We start from the raw sequence: 21,163 nt of genomic DNA on the forward strand, positions 1-21,163 counted from the left end.
CACACACACATATATATATATATATATATATATATATATATATATATATATATATATATATATATATATATATATATATATATATATATATATATATATATATATATATATATATATATATATATATATATATACAAATGAATTTTTACTTAAAAAAATAAATCAGTGAAAGATTGAGCACAGGTGGGGTGGGAGGCAAGTTGAGCCACAGGTGGTGAGAAGTTGAGCCAGGTGGTGAGGGAGGTAAGTTGAGCCAGGTGGTGTGGGAGGAGGATTGAGCCAGGTGGTGAGGGTAGAGGTGAGATGGTGAGGGAGGTAAGTTGGGCCAGGTGGTGAGGGAGGTAAGTTGAGTCACAGGTGGTGGGAGGTAAGTTGAGCCAGGTGGTGGGGAGGTAAGTTGAGCCAGGTGGTGAGGGAGGTGTGAGGGAGTAAGTTGAGCCAGGTGGTGGGGAGGTAAGTTGAGCCAGGTGGTGGGGGGGAGGAAGTGTGGAGGCAGTTGAGGTGGTGAGGGAAGTTGAGCCACAGGTGGTGTGGGGAGGGTTGAGCCACAGGTGATGTGGGAGGGTTGAGCCACAGGTGGTGTGGAAGGCAAGTTGAGCCACAGGTGTGTGGGAGGTAAGTTGACAGGTGGTGAGGGAGAGTAAGTTGAGCCAGGTGGTGAGGGAAGTTGAGCCACAGGTGGTGTGGGGGCAAGTTGAGCCACAGGTGATGTGGGAGGTAAGTTGAGCCAGGTGGTGAGGGAGGTAAGTTGAGCCACAGGTGGTGTGGGAGGTTGAGCCACAGGTGGGAGGTAAGTTGAGTCACAGTGTGGGAGGCAAGTTGAGCCAGGTGGTGAGGAGGTGTTGAGCCACAGGTGGTGTGGGAGGCAAGTTGAGCCACAGGTGATGTGGGAGGTTGAGCCAGGTGGTGAGGAGGTGAGCAGGTGGTGGGAGGAAGTTGAGCCACAGGTGGTGTGGGAGGCAAGTTGGCAGGTGTGGGAGGCAAGTTGAGCCACAGGTGGTGTGGAGGTGTTGAGCCACAGGTGGTGTGGGAGGCAAGAGTCACAGGTGGTGTGGAGGCAAGTTGAGCCACAGGTGTGGGTGTTGAGCCACAGGTGTGGGGAGGTGTTGAGGTGGTGTGGGAGGCAAGTTGAGCCACAGGTGTGTGGGAGGCAAGTTGAACCACAGGTGGTGTGGGAGGTAAGTTGAACCACAGGTGGTGTGAGAGGCAGAGTCGAACGACAAGTGGTGTGGGAGGTAAAATCCCCCTTTGTATGTCCCTAGTGTGGAGGGATGGGAACCCCAAGGTGTGGTAAGGGGAGTGTGGGTGGGCCGGGATTGGCAAGACTGCTGACTCACTAGTCGAGCCTGAGCGGCCAGCCAGTCAGTTAGCACGAGGAGGTGCGGCAGGTGTGTTGGGGTACTGCTGTGTGACTTATTTTTGTATGCACATCGTTGATGAACTAACAGTGAACTGTGTAGGGCTGTAGTAAAAAAAAAACACAATGTATGTTATTACCACGATTATACTCGTGCGTATGGGATTGTGCTACGGATTGAGTTACGATGACCTTGTGACCATGGAAGCCGCCTGCTCACCCATGGACTCATGTGAACGTGACAAAACATTATCGCTGCCTCCCGAATGGTATAAAAAAAATTGCTTTTGTGATAAGATCTGTGCGGAATACGCTGACTGCTGCCTAGATTCGAAATATTATGATATGACAAGGCATAAAAAGAACCTTAAGAAACACCAGTGTATTCATCTGCGGCAGTATGGCGATATTTACACGACAGGAACGTGCATGGAAGACTGGCAGGACGAGGACGTGTCCAATCTGTGCCTCACAGGCTCCCCGCAGTCTAGCGGAGAAAGTCCTGACCCAGTAGGTAACCTGCCCGCCACCAGCCTTAACACTTTCATCACTTACAACAACTACTACTGCGCCATCTGTAACAATGACACGCAGGCGCTGAGGGTGTGGCCGACACGCTGGGAGTGTTCCACCTTGAGTAAGAGCTTCACGAACCTTTCAACCCAATATGTGATGACCAACATAGAGTTTAGAAACCAAAAATGGGGAGTGAACTTTAATAATACTGGAACATTTGAATTTCATGAATGTTCATTATTTCCTGTATTACCAGAGAAGTTGAAGAACGCGACAAGAAAGTGTTCTCAAGCAATCACGACGTGCGGGGAGGGATGGGGAGATGTGGACGTGGCTGACTTATGCCAGTCTTATACAGCCGTGGTTTACAACGATACAGTTCCCTATAGAAACCCTCACTGTGCTAGGTGTAATAACGTCACCCTGGAACAAACATCTTGTAGGTCTCAAGACATTACTGGAAGAACGAGAATTTTTGACTCGCAAGCTTTCTCTCTCTTGTTTGACTTCACTGACACCAGTGGCAGTAACGTGGTTGGGACAACTACAACCTGCCAAGAATCAGAAATATGGGATCCCTTCTTCAGAAAGTGCAGGAGTGTTGCATGTAGCAAACGAAATCAGAAGTTTCAGTACGATAAATGCGTCATCGTCGGTAATATCAATGCCGCTGTAAATACCGAGCCAAATAGAGTTCAACCCCCTACTTCTGTATCCATAGATGGTGTAGAGGAGACTGGAAGACGCAATAAACCCAGAGTGTTGCCGACGGACAACAGAGCAATCATCTTTCCTGACGATACCACCCACAGAGCGCAGATACAGGCTACATCAGAAACAACACCACCGAGCAGCACACTATCTATCACTAACACAGCTGTTTCTTCGAATGAATCTAATGAATTTCTTGAATGTAATAAAATACTTCTATCTGATAACGAATTCATGTTATACGAGAACGGAACCGTGTTTGTTGAGGCTTATGACCGCATCTACCGTGTGGAGGAGTACGAGGTGAATGAAGGTCACATCCTGGTGTGTTTGCCACAGACTTCCATAGAAAAGTTCTCTCAGTTGATGGGTTGGGTGTCTCTGGCCGGTCTTGGGTTGTCATGTGTGTGTCTTCTGCTCCATTTGGTCGTCTTCGTGTTGGTTTCAGATCTTAGGAACTTACCTGGAATGAACCTGGCGTCCCTTTGCTTGGCTCTTCTCATTTCGTATATAAGTTTCATCACAAACGTTTTTGCCAAACCAAGTCCAAGTGGGTGCATCGCCCTAGCTGCTGTTATGTATTACTTCTTCCTATCCTCTTTCACCTGGATGAATACAGTAGCCTTCGACATCTGGTACACTTTCCGACTAATCAAAACAGAATTACGAGTTTCAGGCGGAAAGCAGTGGCAGAAGTTTTTGGCGTATTCCCTCTATAGTTGGCTGTTGCCGGCCGTCGCTGTCACCGTTCTTATCATGTTCCATATACAACAGCCTAAGGGAATCCCCGAGGATTATCTCCCTAGCCTGGGCAAACGCTGGTGTTGGTTTGGCCATCGCAAGGCTCTGTTGGTGTTCTTTGCCATTCCAATGATCACTATCATCATCATCAACAGCGTATTTTTCATCTGTACTGCCAGAATAATCACAATGACTACTTCAGCCACCTCGACCATAACTGCAAGTACGCACCACAAGAACCAATATAAGCTGTACCTGCGGTTGGCCGTGCTAATGGGCTTCACTTGGGTCAGCGGCATCGCAGCCGGCTACCTGCAGCTGGAGGCCGTTTGGTACGTCTTCGTGGTGCTCAACACGCTGCAGGGAGTCTTCATCTTTTTGGCCTTTACTTGTAGAAGCAAAGTGTGGCGGACTGTGCGCTCCAGGTGCTGCGACATCCTACAGAGAGTAGCATCCTGGGCAGCTGGCCGCTCCCACCCCAACAGCCCCGTCGTGGAGCTCACCGAAACTCCAGACCACCAGTCACCTTCGCCCATTACCTCCACTGATGAGAGATGACTGTCCTGTAGTACAAGTAAGCGTCATTATCAAAATACGAAATGAATTACATCGTCATCACTCTTGACGAACACTCAGTTCCCAGAGGCAGCAATCATCATAACTACCACAAGCCATCGATCTTAATGCCTATATTTAAAGTCATCCACTGTTCCAGTATTCATCGTCATCATATATATTCTTTTAATACCTTGTCTCTCTAAGTCTGCATTTTGTTACCAAGGTTTGAGAGTACCATCTTTTGGGTGTTATTTTGGGTTGTCTCGGTAATCTCCTTAAAACAGTAATATATTTGTTATTTAATTCCTAACTTATTGTGTGTGTGTGTGTGTGTGTGTGTGTGTGTGTGACATGTTTATAAACTTCGTGAGCAGATCATATTTTAAATCTTTCATTCATTAACTATAGGTACATTCGTTCACCTAAAATGTTTTATTTATAAACATCCATCACTTAAATATCACTAATCGATATGTATTATACGTTTAAAAAAATATATTATCTTATGTATTTCAAATTTGTATGCTCTTACTAAAACATTTCAAAGAATTAAACGAATTTAAATTTAGTTTCATTGTTTATGTAATGATCCTTTACAGTATATAAGTTTGAGAATTTTTTCATTATTGAAGCTTACTAAAATAACATGAGTTTTGTTACATAGATAGTGTCGACACGTCACTCTATTTATATCACAGGAAATATATTAAAAAGGTAAAATTCATTGACGCCGAAATAAAATTCAATATTGCTGTAAATTACAGTGACTATCAACTTCGCCTCTTCCCTGAGACAATATCGCAAGAAAGAGATTATGACCAACAATAATTATTAGTGCTAAAATAAAATCGAGTTGTTAACATTCGATTCTTTTTCATATAACACAGAATTATCAGAACCCAATGACTATTTCTTTAACTAACCCACACACTGACTATTTCTTCAACTAACACACACACTGACTATTACTTAAACTAACCCACACACTGACTGTAACTTAAATTAACCAACATACTGACACCACTCATCAGTGACTGTTTCCTCTTTTAAATATCTCGGTGTCTGTCCCCTGTACCTCTCCTGTCATATATAACAGCTAACCCGCCCATGTACAGTCAGAATAAAACCCCTTAGAACTGTCACGGTGTACAACTTTTACTATGGTGCTAATCAGTGGCGATTCTAGGATTTTTTCCTGTGGAGGGAGGAAAGGCTCAGAAATGTCCACAATCTGTGTGATTGAGGGAGTACCCAGACACCAAGAAATGACTAGTGTAGGTGGTGGACTGTAATCATGTCTCCAAACCAGTTGTAAGCTGCATGGAAGCATTATCAAATTACTTGGAGAGGCTTAGATCTAACTTTTTATTAGTAAAATCAACTACTGTATTGGACAGTTTGCATTTAGACGTCATGAAATAATGCTATCACACTGTAATTCAAAATTGTAAAATGTATGGTATACACAGTTCACTGCAACAACGAAATAACAGTTTACAGTGAAATCCTCCTTTTTCACTCTGCTAAAGCTGCTGATAGCTTTGGTGAAATCAAGGGTTACTGCTAGATTTCTCAATGCTATTCAGGGCAAGAGCATATAAACGCTCTTCACCCATGGTTGATCTCGGCGGCTCCAGCTCAGCCTACCGGACAGGAGGAGGCGAGCGCCGAGTAAACAATGACATTTCTAACCACACCCTGCAAAATACAGTGTACTTAGCAAATACTGCAGCTTCTGAGAATGTGGGGGAGCGGGTTTATTACCAAGAGCAGAGACGTTACCGAGAACAAATTCTGGCTAGAATGTCATGTACACTAATACTGACACGTTCCTTGGTAAGAGAGAGGAGTTTGAAACACTACTAAGAGTACACCAACCAGATATTGGAGGTGTTGTAGAACTGTTGTACAAGAACAGGAGAATCGACCCAGAGGAATGTGAGTTCAGTATTGCTGGATATGACTCATTTACGAACCTTTCTCAAGAAACTTGCAAGAGGGGTGTGGTTATCTACGCAAGGCAAGACCTTAGAGCCAGCCAGGCGAGGGTACAGGGAGAGGATGTTTTTGAAGAGTCCAAGTGGTGTAAAATTAAATTAAAGGGAGGGGACTTACTTATCGTCGGGTGTATCTACAGATCCCCAAACTGTAGCCCACTAAATCAAAGGAACTTAAGAACCTTAATAAACAACGCGGCGATGCTCAACCCTAGCCACCTCCTTATCATGGGGGACTTTAAGTAAGACGACATCGACTGGAGAAACGAGTCCACCCTGAATGACTTGAATAACCCTGCTACTCTTTTTGTAGAAACTCTGAGAGATAATTTTCTGTTCCAACATGTTAGAGACCCGACACATTACAGAGGGGAGCAAACACCCAAGCCACTTGACCTCATCATAACAAACGAGGAGGGTATGGTGGCCAAACTGGAACATCTTGCCCCAGTTGGCACCAGTCACCATACAGTGTTGTCATTCAGATTTAACTGTTACTTAGTTCAGGATAAGGCCAGGCCAAGGTGCAAATATTACAAGGGAAATTACAATGGGATGAGGGAAGAGATGAGGGGTATCAACTGGCCTGACTTATTTAGGTACAAGAACGCAGACACTGCGCTGAATATCATAACTACTAAAATGACCCATTTGATCGATAAATATATACCCAAGACCAAACCCAGTGCTTCTAGGAATACGAGGGGATCCCTACACATGAACCATGCGGCGGTCGACAAAATTAAGAAGAAAACCCGGAAATTCAAGACGTGGGTTGGGTCAAACGATGAGCAAGACAGGAGAATGTATGCAAGAGCCAGAAACCAAGCAAAGATAGAGCGTAGGAGGGCTGAAAACGAGTTCCAGAGGCTGGTTGCAAGCGAGGTCAAGTCAAACCCAAAGGCGTTTTACCGCTATGCAAAGTCAAAATTGAAAACGCGAGTAGGAGTATCAGACCTGAGGCTGGTGGATGGTAATTACGCAGATTCTGACCAGGATAAAGCTGAGGCAATGAACAGCTTCTTTTCCTCGGTGTTCACAAGAGAGGATGCAACTAACCTTCCTGCGTTTGAGGACAGACGGTTCGACACAGCACTGACCCACATTGTGTTCACAGAAGAGGGTATTAGAAATAAACTGTCCAGGCTAAAGGTCCATAAGAGTCCCGGACCTGACATGGTGCATCCTAGAGTGCTAAAAGAGTTGTGCAACGAGCTTGCAGAGCCCCTGAAGATCCTGTTTTGTAAATGCCTGGATGAACAAATGGTCCCCAGTGAATGGAAAGTGGCTTATGTGAGTCCTATCTTCAAGAAGGGCGATCGTCACTCCACAAATAACTATAGACCGGTGAGCCTGACCAGCATAATATGTAAAGTACTTGAGAGTATTATCAGAGATGCCGCAATGGAACATCTAATACGAAACAACCTTGTAAAAGATTGCCAACACGGTTTTATGCCGAGGCGTTCCTGCTTAACACAATTGCTCAAGGTATTGGATATTTGGACTCATATTCTGGAACGGGGTGGTAATATCGACAATATTTACCTAGATTTTGCCAAGGCTTTCGACAGTGTACCCCACGAAAGGCTGAAAATCAAACTGGAAGGGTACGGAATTCGGGGAAATGTCCTAGTCTGGATAGAAGACTTTCTACATGACCGCATGCAGTGTGTGGTGATTAATGGTACGAAATCGTCATCTGTACCTGTCACAAGTGAGGTACCACAGGGCAGTGTATTGGGCCCGCTGTTGTTTGTTTGTTTCATAAATGACATGCCTGACGTTGTACACTCCTCCATACAAATGTTTGCCGATGACGCCAAGTTATTTCGGGAAATTAAGAACCAAGTGGACTGTGAAGAGCTGCAGAAGGACCTCTGTGGGCTCCAGGAATGGTCGAAGAAATGGCTGCTGAGATTCAATGTCACGAAGTGTAAGCGGATGCACCTGGGGCGTACCAACGGTAAGGAGGCGTATCATATGTCCCAACGGGATGAAGAAACTGCACTAGTTCAGACTGTGTGTGAGAAGGACCTGGGTGTGTATGTTGACAATGAGCTGAGGTTCTCGGGCCATTGTGAGAAGAAGGTAAATCAGGCAAATAAATTATTGGGTCTTATAAGAAGGTCGTTCAGATATCTAGACGGTCCGTCCCTCGTAACGATCTTCAGGAGTGAAGTGCTTCCCCATCTGGAGTACTGTCACCCCATCTGGTCCCCGAGATATGCTAGGGACTGTCAGTTGGTTGAAAATGTTCAAAGGAGGGCCACCAGACTGGTGCCTGCACTTCGGCACCTCAGCTACCCTGAGAGATTGGAGCGCCTGAACTCGCCTAGCTTATACTACAGACGGGCAAGGGGGGACCTAGTTGAGGTGTATAAGCATCTCAGGGGGCACTTCTCAGTTGAGTGACCTTACTTGGAGCTGGCGGACGCTCGGCCCACAAGGGGTCACAGCTCAAGATTGAAGAAGCCGCAAGTCCAGAAACCGTGAGGGCAAACTTTTTTGGAGTGAGGGTTTTAAACTCTTGGAACAATCTACCAGAGAGTGTTGTGACGGCACCGAGTGTGAGCTCTTTCAAGACAAGACTCGACCAACACTGGAGCGGGTTCAGGTTCATTCAGGAGCCGGTGCATACCCAGTATTTGCCAACAGTGCGTGACAGAGACGTGACCGATCGCCCGGGCGGCTAGCGAGCCGATCAGTGGCGAAGAGGATAAAAGAAAGAAAAAAGAAAGGTATTATACTAATGAAAAAACAAACATTCGTGTCTATGCTCAGGGCTTCACTCTTCGCATCAGTGCCAGGCTGAAATTCTCTGAAAACCTCACAGTATTTCCCTGGATACTAACTTTATGGCGCTTCCTCACTTTCACTGTACTCGTGCCCTATACCTTCACTGTATTTCTCTACTTTCATTGACTGACATGCAGAATTAATTAACTACAATAAATCCTATCTCAGGTTTTGAAACAACCGTGACTTGCCTGAAACCCACATACCGATGTACTTATTTTTTTGAGGACTTTGAGCACATAAGGCAATTATTTCGTTATACCTGGCCACAGAAAAGCCTAAGCCTTACGAGTAATCTAAAAAAAAATAATGAAGCAATCAAACGTCAACCAAGGCAAGGCCGTAGCCATTGAACACCATCTGTATACACCAAAACTTTTAAGTGCTAACAAACAGTTGATGAGGTTGACATTTTCCTGTTAAGCATTAAGAGTACATAAACAAAATTTTTAAGGGCCTCCATAGTTCTGTTAAGTTAAAAGACCCTGGAGCACGTTTAAGTACCGTAATAGTCGTCTGTTAGTTGATACCATGGCGAACCATCAACAACGGCAACGCATTTATCGGGAAAGGTGATATATATTTAATGAATATAGTGATTCTGAACTCATCATGCGATACCGACTGGACCGTGCAGATATCATGACAGTGACTGATATAGTGAGGAAAACACTACAAAGTAGAACTGGGAGGAATAGGGCACAAGCTGCCACAATTTTAGTGTCATTTCTCTCGCAAATGCCTCTATTGGAGTTAGCTATCTCACGACACAATTACCAATATAAGAACGCCACAGAACTGATTTCACAAAAATACCATTGGCCTAGTACAAAAAATAAATAAATAAAACTCACCTGATTGTGTGTACTCCCTCTTTATAGCAGAGATCTTTCTTGATTTTTACAATACAGTACGGAGAATCAGCGTCTCACACTCTGCCACTGACCTCCCTACACCAGGAAACGCAGCACTGACTCGCATGGTGATTTCCAGCCATGCCCTCTTATTTTTTCCTTCATTATTGAGGAAAGGTTTGAAGCTGCTATTCAATTTTTTTCCGGTCAATGTATAGGACTAACCCGCCAGGGCTGGTCATAGGACAGCCGAGGTTGAGTCTCATCGCTCTGTTTTGGATTTTCTCTATGCTTTGTTTCTCGCGCTGGGAGGCAACTACTAGGACAGGAGAGGCATAATCTATGACTGCTCTAACGATGACAATGCACATGAGACGTAGGACCCTGACAGAGGCTCCTTTGAGGCCGTGAGTGAGGGATTTGGGGGGGGGGGTCTCGTTCGTCGGCGGCACTGGGAGGTGACGTGGGCGGCGACAGCGGAGGTGGTGGTTCTGGTAGTGGCACGTACGGGTAGACCGAGGTACCTGTAGGTGTGTACTTGTTCAATGTCTTGTTCTTGCAGTCAGTGGTGCCTGACGCTGGGAGTGCGAGATGAACTTGGCTTTAGTGAGTGAGATAACTAGCCCGAGAGTTTGACAGGTCTGGGGAAACGCGGAGAGTTTAGGTTGTTCATGTTCACTGTAGTAATTTGCAGAAGATCGTCAGCCTTATGATGTGTCCGTCTAGAGCGCGCTCAGCGAAAATGTAGTTGAGGCGGCAGATGAAGTTCATGAGAACATTAAAGAGTGTAGGGCTGAGGACACCGCTCTGAGGCTTGCCAAGATCAAGGGCCCTGGTCTTAGAGTAGTGGCCCTGAAAATGGACACGGGCCTGTCGATGGGAGAGGTAGTCAGCAATCCAAGTGAGGAGTTTGCCCTTCACATCCATGTGCGTGAGGTTCTCAAGGATCACCTCATTGTTGGCTTTATCAAGTGCATTCTTGATGTCGACAAAGGGGGAGGTTTTGGCTGAGGTGTTAGCCATGTAGTGAGCGATGCAGTGAGCAGTACTCTTCCCAGGGTGAAGCCCATAGAGGTCAGGGTGCAGGTGGGCTTCAATTTTCCAGTGGAGGCGGTGGAGTATCATGCATTCCATCATCTTTGAGAAGCAGGAGATGAGGGAGATTGGGCGATATTCGTCTTGTCTGTCTGATTTAGGGACTGGGATGGTGGTGGTAATCTTCCATAAATGGGGCAACTGTCCAGTATCACAAGAAAGGTTAAATAGACAGAGGAGGGGATTACCAGGGGTGGCAACAAGGTCATTTAGCACATCATATGTGACGCCATCATCGCCAGGGGCAGTGGACCGACCGCGCTTAACAGCATTTAATAGTTCACACCGTGTGAAAGGCACGTCAAGTGTCTGTAGGTAGGTCTTGGTACTCAGAAATGAGCTGTCGGCGTTGTGGTTGCAGAGCAAGGTCACGTACAACGGATGCTAGCGCGTCGATGGAAGCAACCCTTGCCACGTCTGGATGAGCACCTCAGCACAGGCAGCAGGTCTGGGGGTGGAGTGCGGGCCTGGCGCTGGTGCCCCGGGCATGGTTAATGGTGCACCATACATCACTTATAGATGTAGACTGGTCAAAAGAAAAAGCGCAATCAAACCAGTGCGTCTTTCGTGCGAAAGTAATGGTAGATTGGAGCTCTTTATTTGTGCGCATCAGGAAGCATAGAGTCAGGTGAGCTGGGAGATTTCTTCCACTGGTCAACTGCTAATTGGTGCCATACTCGGATAGACTTGACATGAGGGTCACGGTTAACATTCCACTGACTCCTGGGCTGGCGGTGTTTTGGGCCAGGGCAGAGGAGGGTAGTGCATTGTTTGGACAGATCAAGGTAGAGATGGTCTGCGCTGGTGACAGTGTAACCCTGAAACCATTAAACAATGGCGGTGATGAAAGCAGGTAACGTTGGCAGGGGGTAGGCTGAGCCTAGGACTCTAGGGTGGGGCGGGTACTCTTAAGTACTGGAGGGTAGTGTGGATAGGGAAAGCGTCACTGTGAGGGGAGCGGAGGATGCAGGTGGAGTGTGGGCAGTGAGGGTCAGAGTAGAGAGCGATGTAGTCAAGTTTCCCTCCCCCGATGTGGGTGGACAGAGGAAGACATACAGGGTCATCAGTGGTTTGTAGGCAAGAGAGCTAGGAGTTACCCCGGGAGTTTGAGTGGGGCCCCTGGGAGGCATTTACTGTAGACATTGACAAAATTGAGGAACATACCTTTTAGTGTGATTGTGATGGCGTGTACGTCGGCAATGTCGGCATCAAGGAGAGAGGTTGGTAGGGAACATCCTTCTTGATGTAGATATGTAGTCCACGTATATGTCCTCATGGTGGTCCATCGACGCGGAGAACAGGAATGGAGGGACTCTCAACACATTTGTAACCACTAAGCACATAGGTACCAGCAGCACAGTGTGTTTCTTGGAAGCACAGAGCATCGACATTTTCAGTGGAGGTGTAGGTTTTGAGGGCAGCAAACTTGTTTTGCAAGCCATTTACGTTCCAGGTGAATACCTGCAGTCCTGTAGTGGAGCTATCCATTGTGGTGTATTTGACTGGTTACTGTTGAGCCGGCTGGGTACATGTGTACCCCTGGTATGGACGTATGGGCCCCAGGTGCCGGCATGCCTGTGAGGGACTGGGAGCTGGGGGTGGTGTCCTCCGGTTCAATAGGGAGCCCTGGTGGAGGCAGCACAGAGACAGGAGCAGGTGCAGCGAGTGGACAGGTTGAGGCACCACTTGTCGTGGTGATGAGGCAGGATGTGGCTCGCGGGCAGCAGGACACACCGGGGTAGGGGCCACGATAGCAGTGATGGCTGGCGACAGTGGAGTAGGCTGTGAGCATGAGGGGCACACAGGGGGGGGCTACCAGCTTGTGTCAAACGTGAAGAGGGGAGTGATGGGTGGCAGCAGAAGGCAAGAGCAGTCGGTGTAGGTCGAAGATGGCGGTACAGAATGTAACCAAGAGTCGTTCAACACGGTTGGTAAATTCGTGGAAGGATATGATCTGTGTCGTGTCACCGGAGGGGAGTTAGGGGGGCAGCACTGGTTGGAGCACAAGGCCTGACAGCGTCAGAGTAGAGACTTTTATCCTCTTCACCACTGTTCAGCTCGTTAGCCACGTGGGCGATCGGTCACGTCTCTGTTACACACTGTTTGGCAAGTACTTGGCAAGCACTGGCTCCTAAATCTGCTCGTGTTGATCAAGTCTGGTATTGAAAGAGCTCACACTTGGTGCCATCACAACACTTTCTGGTAGATTTTTCCCAAGAGTTTACAACTCCACTCCGAAAAAGTTTGCCCTCACAGTTTCCTGGACTTGTAGCTTCTTCAATCTTGAGCTGTGACACCTTGTGGGGAGAGCGTCCGCCAGCTCCAAGTAAGGACACTCGACTGATTAGTGCCCCTTGAGATGCTTATACATCTCAATTAGACACTCCAATCTCTCAGGGTAGTTGAGGTGCCGAAGTGCAGGCACCAGTCTGGTGGCCCTCTGAACACTTTCAACCAACTGACAGTCTCTAGCATATGTCGGGGACCAGACCAGATGGGGGAGCACTTCACTCTTGAAGATCGTTACGAGAGACGGACCGTCTAGATATCTGAAAGACCTTATAAGACCCAATAATTTAATTGCCTGATTTACCTTCTCACAATGGCCCGAGAGTTTCCGCTCATTGTCAACATACACACCTGGGTCCTTCTCACATTGTCTCAAATAGTGCAGTTTCTTCATCTCGTTAGGACAAATATGCCTCCTTACCGTTGGTACACCCCAGACGAAAAGTGCGGGGAGATATGATAGAAGTATTCAAGTGGGTGAAAGGAATCAATAAAGGTGATATAGATAAAGTTCTTATAATATCCGAGCAGGATAGGACTCGGAACAACAGATTCAAGTCGGATAAGTTTAGGTTTAGGAGGGAGATAGGAAGGAACTGGTTTGCAAATAGGGTGGTGGACGAGTGGAACAAGCTTAGCAACTTTGTAGTAAGTGCTGGATCACTGGAGTTTCAAAGGGAGGCTGGATAGATTCATGGATTATAGTGGGATAGTAACTCTCGACAGGAGCTGCCATGCACAGGCCAACCGGCCTATTGCAGACTCCTTATTTTCGTATGTTCTTACACTTCGTGACGTTGAATCTCAGCCTAGCCTCGATATATATTGTCGACATGACCACCCCTTTCCAGAATATGGGTCCAAATATTCAATACCTTGAACAATTGTGTTAAGCAGGAGCGCCCCGGCATAAAACTGTGTTGGTAATCCTTTACAAGGTTGTTTCATAGTAGATGTTCCATCAGGGCATCTCTGATAATACTCTCAAGTACTTTACATATTATGCTGGTCAGGCTCACCGTTCTATAGTTGTTCGTGGAGTGACGATCGCCCTTCTGGAAGATAGGACTCACATAAGCCACTTTCCAATCAATGGGGCACATATCTTAGTATACTTATATTACATCTACTAGGTGTGATTTCAAAAGAAGTCATCCCAGTAATGGGGTGGTTTCTTCCTCAAAATAAAGTGAGAGATTATGGAGGTTGGCATCAGCACCCAGCTACCTACACACCAGGCACGGAGGCCTTTGTCGGAATGCAGCACATTGGGTATTGTATAGTTTAAAAGTTCTATACTGTCCCAAATACTCTAGAACAAAACTGAAGCACATCAGGAAGTTAATTCCTTGACTCAGAGACAGCAATTAAAGGTGCATTAAAATATAAATTTACGCATCTGACACCATCCACCTCACAATCCCCCCTGCCATGTCTTGAGTTCGTCACAGGTGTTGCTTGTGACAGCCGTGAAAGGCTGAAGGCTGTGTCTCATCCTACAAGTAAAAGTAAGCATAAAAGGTAATACGAAGCAATGAGACGAGACATGCATAAGTGTAGTAAGGCAGCTGCTATTGCCCTGATTGTAAGACCAAAGTCAATGAGGCTACTGAGGACCATAAAGGAAGGAGATACCTAGATAAAAATAGATGAAGGATTCTTGATGGTTACCAAACTAGAGAAAGCTGGGAATGATATCCTCACTAAGACTGAAGAAATAGCTGATAGGATAGTGGGAGTAGTTTAGAAGATCTATGCTCAGGTTGCAGCAAGGTTATGGAGAGTAATGTAGGATCCAAGCAGGTCCTGCAGCAACTAGGAACTCTGCAGAAGTGTTGAAAAGATTACAAGTAGTAAGGGTTGCCCCTCGTGTAATGAGGATGGTCAGCCCAAAGGCCACCTAGGCGTGATTTTGTTTAAGGTGCAGAAACTGTCGCCATCACAACCACACCTTAAGTTAATGAGTTGCAGACCCAGTGTCAAGGAATAGTCCGAGAAGACTGGACAACCATTACCCCGGAATACGATCCACAAGTCGATTAACATCCAGGTCCCCAATTACTGCTGGGTAGACAGAGGCAAATGGCATAAAATTTGCCCATAGTTTCACCCTACCCGGGTTCGCTCACTTGTGAGGTGAGTATGCTGACCATTACAACTAATAGGCCTACTGTCATGGGAGAGGAACACTGGGAATGACTGAAGTGCAAGAACAGTATAATTGTGTTTGGAAGTCCCTGAGGCTCTGAACCTATGAGCTCCCTCTCACAATGTAAGGAGGCTAGGACAAAAGCAGGAGAATAAGCCCCGCCCCCTTAGGATCACACCAGAGAATGAGGGAAAAAATGGCAAGTCATTTGAGGAGGAGGAGAAGAAAAAAATTCAATATTTTGGGGTATATTCACAGACCTAAATCACACGGTAATACAGAGGGAACAGCACAAAGAACTCATGAAGTGCTAGAAGTAGAAAAGGGTGAAATCGATGAAAAACAAGGACGAGCGTGGATGGGTTATATAAAAGGGGAAAGTGGTGGGCAGGACCAGGGGACAGCGAAACACCCCCCCACCCGGGAGGAGGCGAGCGCCATGTAAACAATGTCATCTCCAGCTACACCCCGCAAAATACGATGAGTGTAGTAAGCGAGGCAGCTGCTGAGAATGAAGGGAGACCAGTCACTACAAAACTAAGATCAGAGATGTTAATGAGGAGTATTTCTGGCTTGTACACTAATACTGAAAAATTCCTTGATAAGAGAGTGGAGTTTGAAGCCTTATTCAAGACACATTAACCCGATATAGGAATTGTAGAATTGTTGTACAAGAACAGAGGAATCAACCAGGAGGAATGAGAGTTCAATATGGATGAATATGATTCATTTACAAACCTTTTTCAGCCAACTTGGGGTCTTGTTATCTATGCTAGGCAGGATTGATAGAGGTTCACACTGCTTAAAAATAAGATGACTGAACAGGCTTTGTGTGAAATCAAACGAAGCCTAGGATTGCTTTTGTTGTCCTTGTGATGCCATGGTAGCGATCCTTGTTCACACACAGAGGTCCATGGTTCAATTCCCGACTAAAGTGCATTTTTTTCCCAGCTGAGAAAAGATACCCTACCCCCTCCTCAAGAGTTACAGCTGAATAGCTGTTGCAAATCTGTCAGATTTCATCCTGAAGTAATGATGTATTTCTAAACGAGTTTATTCATTATCGTTGGGATGACTTTCTGACAAGAATGATATTTAGCTAAATTACATATACAATGTACATACATACATACAGTACATTTATTACTTCAAACATGAGCACATAGGAAGTTTATCAAAAATCTTATAAATGAATTAACTGTTGAACTCTGGTAGCAAATTCACACTTTTGGAGGATGCATTTAATATATACAGGTACTTATTTTTACCCACAATAAGGCATACTAAGACAAATTACATATCAGTAATACTACATTATGCAAAAACTAACATTTTAAAAGATCATAATCACATTGAAATATTACATGGCCCCTGAAAGTTGGTGCAAGATTGACCGACTGATTGTGGAGTTTGGCCGTTCGAGCCATCAGCAGAGGCGGAAAATCTGAGGTTGTTTGCAGTCAAATTTCCCGTCTCTGCTGACGACCGTGTTAAAGTAGTCCTGGGGCGAGACCACCCTCCCTCACTACCTTCTGCCTGCTGTTCCCAGATACACCCATCTCCTAGTTTTTTCTTTATTCACAAGGCACACGAGCACATTGGAATGACTTTTCCCCAAATTTTGTGGTTACTCGTAATTACATATAACACTCTACAGTATGAAACAGTCATATCAGTAAAAACAGTAGTTGACAATCAGACTTGTGTCTGATATTTTTTAAATAGTCCAAATAAGCAGGGTTCATAGATTCCCATTTTTGGGACTAGGCTACCAATAAGTCCAGTGTATTTGATACGTACTGTACATGCACTACTGTACTTATGTAAGCAAAATACAGGATCATCATTATCACACCCAAGCTGTAACTCAACATAAACAATCATCATGTTATAAAAATCAGTGAATCGTGTAAAGATTAACCAATCAATATACTGTACTATACACAGTGGTCTTGTTAACTTTTATTGTCTTACAAATAAACTGTTTGGGGTATCACAGCACATCTTTTTAAAAAGTCCCATTGAAATAACTGAAATTTTTTCTAGTTGTAGTATTATACCTATATTATACCCAACTCAAATCTCAATACCTTCAAATCACGAAGGCTACCAGGAAGTCCACACTAAACATGAGAAAAAATATAAGCAAAAAAATCAATTGAGGATCAAGTAAAACAAATTTCACATTAAAAACTCTGAGTTACAGGTTGAGATAGTCAAGTGAAAAACAGAAGAATCTTCATAAGCCTTCAGATCAGTTGCAGTGTTAAGATTCCTAAAAGTAAACAATGCAAATTCTAAAAAAGATGCGGTTAGCATACAACACACATAAATGGAAGACAAAATTTATTGATCATCAAAGAGGATAAAAACTATATTGCATAAATAATACACAGCATATTGATGAACACTTGTAAATGATTGATAAATCCAGATAAATTTGGTTAAACACTGTATAAACTTTTATATTAAAAAAAATAACGCTAAAGACTAGGCTATTCTAACCATTAAGAAAGTCTTGAATTAGCCTCAATAGAAATGTTACTTTTATTTTGTACTTACTGATCAATAACTTCTGATTACAAATAACCAAGTACTACCAATCAATTGAAACACAAAAGGAATTAACAAAAACAATATTTTATATTTGAATATGTTCAGAAGGGGAATAAAACCATTTCACATACTGTAATAGATAGTTCTCAACATGACTCAGTCTTCCTTTATGAAAAAGAGATGAATTAAATGTTCATCAAACAGTAATCAATTTCTTTAATCACAAATTTTTAATTTTCTTGTAAAATCTAATGTTTAACTTTTAGGTGCGTAATTAAATTTCGCGCCGGTTCCTAAAAAGTGTCAATTATCCTGCCAAAATAGATTTCATATAATCACATTTTCTATATGTTTTTCCTAGAGAACTTTTAGTATATTTTCCAAATCTGGAACAAAAATTCACATATGTGTGCAAATTTAGAGAAAAAAATGACATTTATACCCAAAAATGCAGGAAATTGGTATAAATCAATGTCTGGTATATGGCAAATAAATTTAATCAATTTGGTTACTAAACAGCAAATTTAGATATGTATTACATATTCAGATAATATCAAACAAATAGTACAAAAATAAGCTATATTGCATTCAGGAAATACCCCTATTGAAGGTTCCTGATATGTCCGCATGTCGTCTCATTTGGGGAAGTTTTTTTCAGGCCGTGGGATATCCCCGCTTGTCGCATTTAATTAATATAATATTTTGGGCGGGTTTACCCGCATGTTATCCAAAGGGTTAAGGATTCTGAATTTTCTCCTTCTGCCTACTCCTTATACACCACCATACTTTTTCACCTTCAATGCAGGTGGCAGTTTATCAAGGAGCTGTAGGGGGTTGAGTTCTACACTGACTAATGATTCATTTTTGACACGAGAGAAATGGATAACTTGATTAGCTCTCTTCAGAAAAGTGAATACTCCTGTACTTCCCACCTTTACAACACTGCTGGAAGAGTTACTATTACTGTTATCCAGTGAAGGGTCACTCGGCATTATTTTGGCTGGTTTGTCAAGACCTTTATTTGTAATCTCTTTGTCTTTATCTAGCACAATTATAGATGAATCATCAGAGAAGAGAATTAGGTTAGGGTGAAGAGGATCAAAACTCACACTGCGTGATTGAATTTCTCTTTGTTAAGTCTGAGGAACAGGTGGACAAAAAACTTCTACAAAAAGGAGTGTATTTCTGCATGGCGAGATCATATTCTTTGATCATCATGTCTGCATACACCACCACAATGTCTCTGGTGACTGGGTGGACCCCAATGGCCGTAACTGGGGAGCTGTAACTTGGTAAGGTGGTGCTGCTGCCTTGATCAAGGTTGAATGCAGTTACCATATGTTGACTATCTAAGACCACCAAGACACTGCCATCTGGATTGGAGTTCATCTGGATAACACTGCGGCCTGGTTTGAGGGTGAGTTCACTTTCTAAGGTTACTTCCAAATCCGACATGGTGATGATCTAGGAAAACAAAAATAAAACTACAGTATTTGAAAAGGATGCAAGCAATAACAGAACCCTTAAATGTAAGAAAACTGCATTTCATATTAATACATACATAATCATGCATCAAAAGTGCCATCATCATATCTGATGGTTGGTGACCATAGTCCTCCACTCGTAAAAGTCTTTGGCCTGTTTTTACCAAAAGGGTCTGCATGCGTGAAAATAAAAATTAAGCAGTCTCATTTTTTCCATCAAATAATGCCTTATGATGATTAGATACCTTAGTATATAATGAAAATGTTGTTCCAGCAGCAAATAAAGGTATGAATGGGCCAAGGTGCAAATTCTTACTCACATACCTGTATTAGTCAAAGATCATTTTCACACCTGGATCCATATTAACATCTGCCATGCTTAATCATGATCTCACCATATTCCTCAGCTTCTATTTAAAGTAATCAGCAATTATTCCCATACATGCAATCCAAATATCCATATCACACCAACAATTTTGTTTCATGAACTATTTTTCAAATTACATATCTTCAGTTTATGACCTAATGTCCCCCCCTAAACGACAGATATGTTACAGCACCAAATCCATGGGTTAAGACACCCCCAAAAAAATATTTGACATTTGTGACTGGGAAGTAACTCATTGATTAGTTTCACCACTAATATCACTATGACTTAAACTGTGTTCTTCGGAGAACACGACCTTCTTCCTCCTCTTCACTGACGTGTTCTTCTTCCAACATCTCGCCGGCAGTCACTTCAGGATCTCTGATCACCTCCAGGATGTCTTCATTGGTGGTCTCGGAGAAGCCTTCAGCTGTAATATTGAGCTAGCCTGGCAAGGTCCACTGCTACTGCAACAGTCTGAACCTCACCAGTCACAGGTCCACCTCCTCTCACCTGGTATGCCATGCAACACATGTCTCCATGCGTGACGAATCGTAGCAATAGTCAGCAGATCCCATGCCCACCAAGAAGTCTACAGCTTGTTTAACGTTAAACTTCTTCCCAAAATTGTTTAACGAGAAGTTCTTGAGTCACCACCTCTGTTCCTTGTTCACGTGCTTTTTGGTTTCGGGCCTTGCACACAGCCACAACTCATCTTTGGTGTTGGTAGAGTTGTTCAGGAGCTTTAACATTGCAGATCAACTCCTGGTCCATGGGCTGGATTAATGACGAGTGTTGGGAGGAAGGAAGACCACTTTTACGCTGGGGTGACGATCCATAAGTAGGGGCGAGTGTCCAGGTAAGCGTTGTCAAGCGAGCAACAAAATAGTGAATGAAACATTCTGTTGCTCTAGAATTTCTTCACGCCAGAACAAAACAGTTGTCAAAACCAGAAGAGGGACAGAGAAGAGGACATCCACGCCTTACGCGGCGGAAGTAGCCAGTGGACATTAAGCTTGTTCATGTCCATATTCTTGTAGGCGCGGCGCTTTGCGGCTGTGTGAATCACCGATAACTTTGGTTTACAGGCACGAGCATTGGTGGTAAACAGGACGGTGATAAGTGCCTTCTGCAACTTCCGACCCCTTACCTTGCTGGCAGACTGGACAACGAAGGTCTTGGAAGGTAGCTTTTTTCCAGAAAAGACCAGATTCGTCCATGTTAAACACCTGGTCGCCAGTGTACTGTCCTCCATAATCTCACGTAAAACGGAGGAAAATCTCTAGCCACACATTCAGCACTGCCTCCTCACCACCAATGTTGATGTTGGTGATCTTGTTCTCTTCTTAAACCTATGCAGCCAACCAGAGGAAGCATTGAAGGGTGTTTGGGCTCTGCACTCCCAGCTTACGTGACACCGCTCGCGATAGCTCACGGCGACTCCTGCACTGAGCGCCTGTCCACCGCCATGTTACGCCAAGACCTGACGAATCAAATAACTCACCAGCAATTTTTCCAATTTTGCCAGCACCCTGTTCTGGCAATACCTGATAGATAAGCAATTCCGCAGACTTTGTGATTTTCATGTGCCTTTGATCTTGGCTGCATCCTTCTTGATCGCGCGTAATCGTGAGATTCGAGTGACGCCATGCTGGCGAGATCAACTTGTCAGGTTCCTTTCTCCAAATAT

The 21,163-nt window shown here is 44.3% G+C and overlaps 1 protein-coding gene across 1 annotated transcript; it reads left to right on the top strand.

The window, feature by feature from the left end:
- Positions 1-1,357: 1,357 nt before the first annotated feature.
- LOC121877446 lies at positions 1,358-4,406 on the top strand. Its single transcript, XM_042383215.1, has one exon. It carries the CDS (start codon positions 1,484-1,486, stop codon positions 3,881-3,883), a length of 2,400 nt encoding a protein of 799 aa, XP_042239149.1. The 5' UTR covers positions 1,358-1,483; the 3' UTR covers positions 3,884-4,406.
- Positions 4,407-21,163: the final 16,757 nt, after the last annotated feature.

The sequence above is a fragment of the Homarus americanus genome, unplaced genomic scaffold (assembly GCF_018991925.1).
Source record: "Homarus americanus isolate GMGI-L3 unplaced genomic scaffold, GMGI_Hamer_2.0 scaffold33468, whole genome shotgun sequence".
Taxonomy (NCBI): domain Eukaryota; kingdom Metazoa; phylum Arthropoda; class Malacostraca; order Decapoda; family Nephropidae; genus Homarus; species Homarus americanus.

What these genes read in the sequence shown, in the direction of transcription:
- LOC121877446 (XM_042383215.1), top strand. Translation starts at nt 1,484, where the DNA reads ATGTATGTTATTACCACGATTATACTCGTGCGTATGGGATTGTGCTAC.